This window comes from Mytilus galloprovincialis, chromosome 1 (genome assembly GCF_965363235.1).
Source record: "Mytilus galloprovincialis chromosome 1, xbMytGall1.hap1.1, whole genome shotgun sequence".
Lineage (NCBI taxonomy): Eukaryota > Metazoa > Mollusca > Bivalvia > Mytilida > Mytilidae > Mytilus > Mytilus galloprovincialis.
The window spans coordinates 75,880,741-75,889,626 of record NC_134838.1 but is presented as its reverse complement, the minus strand read 5'-3'; the positions used below and the strand labels follow the sequence as shown (position 1 = coordinate 75,889,626).

The following is an 8,886-nucleotide window of genomic DNA, read 5'->3' as shown; positions in this document are numbered from 1 at the left end:
ACCACGAAGTACAAGAATTGAAATGTTATTTTATTCCTTTTCGTATAGTTCTACAATTTTGAAATATAAATGGAATAAAAATTATATATGTTATATATCCTGATGAAAATATTGTCATTGCACATTATGTATTTCATTATTTGTATATTGGGTATTTTCCTTTCCTACCAAGACTCCTCTTCTGGGTTTTAGATATATCTGTGGTGTTGCAATAACAAACTTGCACAATTTTCTTCTCCCCAATTATAATTTCCAAAAAGCTGGAATAAACCATTTTTTCAATGGCGGAAGGTGGCAGGGAGTATGGTTCTAATTTCAGCTGGTCACCAGAACATGTAGAAAATCTTCAAGAACAGAAAGACGAGGTTTTGTACTTGTAAACAAAAATGATCAAAAAATAAATATTTATAAATACAATGTATAATCTTTATGATGTACTACTTTATTCGAATTTTTCTGACCATATAATGGGATCTCCTGTAGTTGGTGATCGCAATACTGGTAAGCACAATACTGGTATAAAAATTTTGTACCAGTATTGTAACTTTTAAAAAAAACCCAGCAATACTGGTACATTACTGATATACCAGTATTGTAGTTGTATTGTTGACTATACTTTAAGGTGTATAATGAAAAGGTAATTTTAAGCAAAATAAGATATTGAAGATCAAAAGGAGGTTAATTAAATGAACTCAAAAAGATTATAGAGGATAATTGTGAAATCGATTGACATCCGTTCGCGCCCATTCACGTTCGCACCCACTCATGTTCGCCCCCTTTCACTTTCGCACCCTACATGTTCGCACCCAAAGTCCGTTCGCACCCTACATGTTTGCGCCCTATTTCAACTTTGTAATCAAGTAGTATTCTTATAAGTATTATTGTTTTCATTGTCTCAAAATAAAGTGATACAGCATTTTTTTGTGTTGAATAAATCTTAATCATGTTTTGGATAGTGTATTGTTAAAAAAAAAAAAAATCCTTTCTAAATATTAAAAGTGGGATTCTGTCAACGTTTTATTTTGTGTTGAATAACTCTTTTATCATGTTTTGGTTAGTGTATTAGGGACGACATCAAAAGTTCAATGTAGGATAAGAAACTTAATTCACATAGTTTTTACACTGACCCCCCCCCCCCACCTTTTAACTTAATTTGAGGAAAATTGATTTACCAATAGGGATATATGTAAAAATCGATTTTAGATATACAAAACTTGCAGAATTTCAACCCCCACCCCCAAACTATTTGATTTAAGTTTTTTATCCTACATCGATCTTTTGATGTCGTCCCTTACTATAACATACATGTATAACTTTGTTTCATTGCATTGACTTGTTTCAAAATGAAGTGAGATTCTGACTGTTTTTTTTTTTTTTGAGTCTTGAATAAATTTTATCATGTTTTGGTTATAATAGTGTATTGCTATATTTTATTGTTTCATTGTTTCAGATCAAAGGGACCAAGCTGTTAAAAACAATTATCTTTTGTGTTTTTCATTTATAATCTTCAATCTTTTACTCATACCAAGCTATAAATACATTCAGTATTTACATGAAAGCAATTAAAAACAACAATGATGATTTTCCAATTATTCAACTGGAATTTGAATTAAAATTGGGCGCGAACGTGTAGAGTGCGAACGGACCTTGGGTGCGAACGTGCGAGGTGCGAACGTGTAGGGTGCGAAAGTATATTGGGCGCGAACGGATCTGATACCTAAAAATAATTACAATACTTGTACAAATCATCAAAAGACTGTTGTAATTAACTCATATTATTCAAACAATTGTTAATTATATAAATAATTTCTTATAATCTTATCATATTTCTATATTTTATTTAATTCAATTCAGCATTTACATGTATTCCATCGTATTTTTTTTACAGATATATTTTAATACATGTATACTAAGATCATATGCATTTATATATGCTGGTCTTCATTTTCTTATTCATCTTTCACAATAAACATGATATAATATCCATTCAACATAAAAAGTTGCTTAATAGGGGAATAACCAAATTAAGTAGTTTATCTACATGAATGTTAGGAGTAGTTAAAGCAGTTGATTCAGAACCATGGGCAATACCATTTGTAGCAGATATATCTACTGGTACAAATACTCAAATACTAATACTAGACAAGTTTGTTAAAATGCTGAGATAGTAGTACTGAGTACAGTTTCCTTAACAGATACCATTGACGGTACCTCAAATGACTGAATAACACTAACACTTGAAATTTTAATATTAGCACATATTGGTGACTTTTTAAACAGTCATTGATTATTAAATAATACTTTTTATAAACATGATAAATATAATTCATATCATTCCATATAAAATTGTCGTGTCATATGCATTATGCATATATATGTGACACCTTTCATAAAAGATTAATTACCCATATGTATTGTTTATTTAAAAAACACAATACTGGTACAATACTGGAATACAATACTGGTACAAAAATTTTATACCAGTATTGTGGACAATACTGGTATACCAGTATTGCGATCACCAACTACAGGAGATCCATATAATGCATATATTTCCTTTTTATTGATTTTGTTATTTTCTGTTTTTTTTAAAGAGGTATGGAGAATATATTATAGCAGGGGTCGGGGTCCAACAGTCCAAAACATTTTGATCTTTTTTCATAATTAATTACCATACACAAGTATCATTCTCATGCCTGGTGCTGAGAATGAATACATCTTGTTAGGTGACAAAACTTACATGAGGCACAGTTTTGAATGACTTGTGAAACATTGGAAGTGCACATAATTTATGTAATTATCAACAACAAAAAATACATTGACACATTTTTATTCGCCTTATTAAAGAGATACATTTGTAAATTTTTTTAACTATTAGATGTTAATGTATTGCCCCACTCTGCTAAGCCAAGCATGTAGTTTCTAGTAATATAGTGGATAAATTGATCAAAGGCACCTTATTGTTTGTTTAATTTTGAAGTTTTGATGTTTTGTGCAAGAAAATAATGTTAAAGATCATACATATAAAATTTATTCAAATTTTTTTTGTACAGGTGTCAGCATTTCAGTGTTTATTTGAAGTGGAGGGAGACCAGAGATTTAGTATAATAAGTGATGGACCATTAGATTTAACAGATGATCAGATGTTTTCACTTCAGGTACAAAAATGTATCAAAATAATATTTACTTGCAGTTTATTCATATCAGTCATGACAGTAGAAAGAAAAAAATGTAGTCAACCTAAACTTCAACAGAAAATTTAAGTTTATGATTCAACTATAATAAGACTGCTGCTTGACAAAGAGTATTTGGCTATATAAATATATTACTTAATAAAAAAAAAATAATTGAAAAACTACATGTATCTGCTGCATTTATAAGCATACAATTATACGACTCTGGTTTAAAAAGAATCATAAATTACGCCTATAAATACAAAATGTTCAGATATTGTGGGATGCTGATCTTATTTTCATATCTTGAAATAGAATTAAAATTCATTAAAAATTTCAAACATTAGAAAACTATATACTTATAGTCCTATTAGGAACTGACTGATTTAAAAAAAAAAAAAAATATCAAAAAGATAAGGTATTGTGGTATGTTTGCTCATGAGAAAACTCTCCACCAGAGACCAAAGAATGAAGTGTAAACAACTAATATCGGTCAATGTTAGACTTTCAACAATGAACAAAACAAATTCTGTAGTGTATAACAAGCTTTAAACGGCCCCAGCATACCAAATTCAAAAAACCTATGCATTAAATATAAAAAAGAAGATGTGTTAAGATTGCCAATGAGACAACTCTCCACAAGAGACCAAAATGACACAGAAATTAAAAACTATAGGTCACTTTATGGCCTTCACCAATGAGCAAAATCCATACTGCATAGTCAGCTATAAAAGGCCCCAAATTACATTGTAAAACAATTCAAACGAGAAAACTAATTAACCATGTTAACAAGAGGTGATTTATGCTTAAAATCAATAAAAAATAACAAATAGGACAGACATATAATATTGAATTTTATTCTTTAAAGTTACAATGTGTGAATACTTTTTCACTTTAATCATGATAATTTGTAGCCATTTTTGTGTATTAAATATTTAAGTATGTTTTGTATTTATTATAGTTTTTTGTCCCAGTGAAATCACCATATGACGTTATGACTGTAAATGTGTGTATACCTGAACAAGATTTTAGAGAAAATGATGTTAACAATAAAGATGTACTTCTACAGAGATCAGAATCAAGTATGTAAATATGATTATATGTAATTATTTTTTTTTAAAGTCATTTTCCATAGAAGTTTCGTTCATATTAAATTGAATTATAGATTGCATTTTCAGTATGGTTTGAACTTTATAAATATATGCATTATAATTATGGTTATGACCCAAATTTAATGGTTCACTGAACAAAAATATATTAGTGTGAGCAGAGCAAGTTCTCCTATGGGTGCATATTTGTTCTCGTCCTTCAAATACTCTTTAAAATTGTTTTAAACAAACAAAATGTAATCTGGTGTTTTGAAAAAATGACATCACAGCCATGTCTGTTTGTAAAAAAAATTATGAAATATCAACGTGATCAAGCAGTACAGTCGATTCCACTTAATTGCATACCGCTTAATAGCATAATTCGGTTAATTGCATACTTTTCTCCTGCACAAAACCATTTCCCATTCATCTAATGTTAAATTGTACGGTTATATGCATAGCCGCACAAGTGGCATTTCGGTTAATTGCATAGAAAATAATCGCTAGCTAGATATGCTTAGTTAAAACTGACGAGATTTTTGACCGGAAACAGCAATTTGGTAAGTATATTTTTCTTGAATGCATCATAATTTTTGATATCATTTCACATTTACTTCTGTGTTATTTAAATAAAGTTTTAAAACAGTTTCTTTTGTGTTTATATGGTTATAAAAAAGGCCTCGATGTGTACACAGGTAAAGTTTCCTATATTCTATTTTAAACCTCGAGGTCATAAAAATGTCAATCAGCTGATTGTTGTAAAAACACAACCATTCTATGATCTTCTATCTCAAAAGGTGTTAATTATTGATTGCATTTCACACATTGTTCATAGATTACATTTTGGGTGTATTTTTAAAACAATAACGTCTGCTAATTATCGATCATTATCCAATATGCAATTTCGTAATTTGGCTAGGGGTGATCTACATTTATGTTAAATATTACAGGGCATTTATATATGGTTGAAGAATTTCATACATCAATCTTTCATTTTTAATATTTTTTGAAAAGAACATTAACTTAAAATTATCATATTTTCTCACTTTCAACACTCGTGACCAGCAAACAACCCGTACAGGGCCCCATTACCTGTTAACTGCTTTGCATATAGGAAATTAACGAGGTTAAAGTAACAGTGTTACATCACTGTGCAATCGGTAAATACTGTATATTAAAGGCAGTTCATTGCACATTTATTGTATCAAATGATTATGAACTGTGTAGCATTGTTCAACAGTTTGTTTTAATCAAAGCGAAACAATATAATTTGTACATCCGGGTCAAAGAAACAAATCTATTTTTAGAAATTTTTTATTTTCGTATCTCAGGTAAAGGAAAAGTTGGTACATAAATAAACTAAAACTAAATGTGTTTATAAACTTTATTGAAAGAATAAAATGCATGACACTAGACAAATAACTTTTATTAGAATAAATAATCATTCAATATGTTGTAAGTGTATGTTTATGTTGATAATAAAAATGGATTTGTAAAATATTTAATGTATCCATTTTATTTTATTTTTATGTTCTTTCAATATATATATGCAACCCGACTTTAAATAAAGATTACTTTACTTTACTTTACTTTATGGACGTTCATCTTTCTTCAGGATTTCCTTTACTGATCTGCACTATCGATGTTATTTGACTCCCTATTTTGGCATTTCGGATATAAGCATACTCCGCTTTATTGCATAATTTCGTCTTACAAATAGGCTATGCAAATAACCGGAATGTACTGTACTAAGAAATTAATATGATAATTATCTATTAAATTAAATATTAAATATGACCAATATGTACTACTAAGTATCTATAACAATGGTAAGGTAAATAATTTCCGAAGGAATTGAGTATTTGGTCCTAATGATGACAGGCATTATCTCTTTATGGAAAAATTTATTAAATTTTGTTTTATTTTTGTAGGGAATACAGTATTTGCTTCATTTTCTGTGAAGTTTTTAACTCCTTTGAGGCTAACAGTTGTATTATCACCTGGATACCCTTCATGTGAACCACCTATTTTCACATTATCTTCGTCATGGTTGAATGGAGACCAGCTGACCTCTTTGTGTATACAACTGGATAAACTATGGAATGAATGTCCATCAATGCCAATACTCTTCTCATGGATTGATTGGCTTGAACATAATATTTTTAGGCAAGTCATATTTTTTTATTTCTTTGAAAAAGCTCTTTTTCTTCATAGAAATATATATATATTTAAAACACAAGGTTATAAAATTGAGATTTGAAATGGGGAATGTGTCAAAGAGACAACAACCAGAAAAAAACAGTCCAACTTCAACACAGTGAGAAAATCCAATATTAACATTGAGTCAGTTTTCAAACTGTTGACCTTTACAAATTAATGTATACTTTGAATTTGGGAAGTTCTTAGAAATGCAAGTGTATGAGATTGCTAGGATGTATTAGTTGACGTATTTTAATATCTCTATTTCAGTTATTTAGGTATCAGTGATAAAGTGTTTGTCCGACAGTGTGTGACAGATGATGATATAGACACCAGGGCTGTTCCTGATTGTGATAATATAGATGATACAGTTAACGAGATGCTCAGGTATTATTTATACAAAAATGGATCTACCTACATTGTAAAAAACAACCAATAATGTCGATAAAGATTTTTTTTGGGGGGCCCAAGAAATTGAAGCTTTTGACAACTTATCTAACTTACACTTGATAATTAAAAGGAAATATATAAAATCAAGAAATTTACAGTTATAAGACTGACAATATTTTCCATAACTACGTCTTAATATACTTCCACATTAATAAATTGAGATCAGCTAAGAAACAATAAAGTATTTTACAGAAGCTTCCTTTATAGTTATTTATATGATCTTTCCCGAATTTGAAGTTATTTCTTGTATGCACACATACTTTTCCCATTCTAACTAAACCAACAAAAATTAGATATAAAACGAGAAATTCAAGAAAATTTAATAAAGATATGCATTTTGTCTTATTTTTGCCTCAATAAATTATCATATGTTTAATTTGTTTTATTTTTTTCAACACATCTTACTCCAGTCATGGAACTATACCACAAAACATATTTTGTTATTACAGGTATAATATGCAAGAAGAGATCACAGAATTCTTAAAATATGACCAGGAATGTGGTATATGTTTTTGTGAGAAGTCAGGGAGAGATTTTGACAGACTACTACCATGTAAACACCATTTTTGTAGAGAATGCATGGCAGAACATTGTTCAATTCATGTTAAAGAGGGTACTGTTCAACATTTATTGTAAGTACTACAGTTTAAATTTGTGTACTAAGGTAACATGTGTTCAAGCGTGAACAAAAATCGCTGGTTTCTAAATGGGAAGTAACTCAAAAACACTTTGCTGCCTAAATTGATTTAATTGATTGAGAATTTAAATATATTTTTAAAACCTTGAGAAGTATTAACAACTATCTTGAATGATGAATCAGATATTAGATAAAATTGAATACTGAAAGAAATATCACTGGGTTTTGTCAGTTTTCTGCTGCTTGTCCAGGTTCTCTCTTGTTTCCAGACATATAAAAACTGGCAACCATGATTAAGCCAACAACGCTAAAAGTGGTGTTAAACACAAACAATCAATCGATACACCTTATCGCTATTTGTCCGCCATTACTGAATATATCACACAGGTTCCCGTAAAGTTTTGACGTCACAAAACAAAATATCTGACGCCACAATGTAAAGTGATTGTTGTATGCGTCAAAAGTTCAAGCTGCCAGGTCAGCCGGGATTAGCGATAAGGTGTATAAACCAATGATGATTGAAGATATAAATTTTTTTCAAATTATAATGTGATTTGACATTTTATTTTTCAATTCTAGATGTCCAGAACCCAAATGTGAAACAGAAATCAGACCATACATTTTAAAGGAAGTGCTGAATGATGATGATTATGAAAGATGGGAAAGGCTTATATTACAGGTTTTTACTTACTAGTTTACTTGATTGTCAAGCTCACACATTTAGCTGAACCAGCTCATGGTTAATATATTTGGGGCCAAAGTTTGTGAAGTAATTCACAGGAGAATACTTTTACATGAGAAAGGGAGAAAATGTAAATGTAATGATTCCTGAAATGTAATTATAGAGTGCCTCCTTGAGAATTCATAAATCATTGTGTGCCTTTTTTTAGTGAATATAAATGCAAAACTAATTAATGTGATTTCTAAAGTATCTGCTCACAATTTTTTTTTCAGAATTTCAATTTGTTATCTCATTAAAATCAAAAGACAAATATTTGATACACATTCAGGATTATAATCATATCTGAAAAAAAAACTGAAGTTACCGACACATTGAAATATTTAGGTTGATCCAATTTTGACCTTACTTTTGCTGATTCCATAAAACAGTTTTTTTTTTTATTTTCCATTGACATCCATCATTGCAGATAATGATATATAAAAATATGTAATTTTATAGAAACAAGATATTAGTTTTTGAGTTTCCAAATGGAATTTTTGCCTTTTTTTAGGCACTCTCAGCTGTTAAGCTCCAACTTTTTTTTATAAATCTGAAGACATTGAATGCTTGAAAATGGATGCAAGGCTACAAGAAACCCCTAGTTTTTCTTAAAATTGA

The 8,886-nt window shown here is 29.6% G+C and overlaps 1 protein-coding gene across 2 annotated transcripts in view; it reads left to right on the top strand.

The window, feature by feature from the left end:
- Positions 1-8,886, top strand: part of LOC143083975 (E3 ubiquitin-protein ligase RNF14-like) — a 31,684-nt gene that overhangs the window by 3,627 nt on the left and 19,171 nt on the right. Inside the window, exons 1-7 of one of the 2 annotated variants that reach the window (XM_076260392.1) lie at positions 183-365; positions 3,054-3,158; positions 4,135-4,255; positions 6,193-6,427; positions 6,731-6,847; positions 7,360-7,542; positions 8,127-8,226. In XM_076260392.1, the coding sequence (XP_076116507.1) occupies positions 282-365; positions 3,054-3,158; positions 4,135-4,255; positions 6,193-6,427; positions 6,731-6,847; positions 7,360-7,542; positions 8,127-8,226 (945 nt within the window). In that variant the 5' untranslated portion in view covers positions 183-281. Of the gene's footprint in view, positions 1-182; positions 366-3,053; positions 3,159-4,134; positions 4,256-6,192; positions 6,428-6,730; positions 6,848-7,359; positions 7,543-8,126; positions 8,227-8,886 lie in introns of those variants that run through there. The other variant, XM_076260398.1, reaches the window with a different exon arrangement.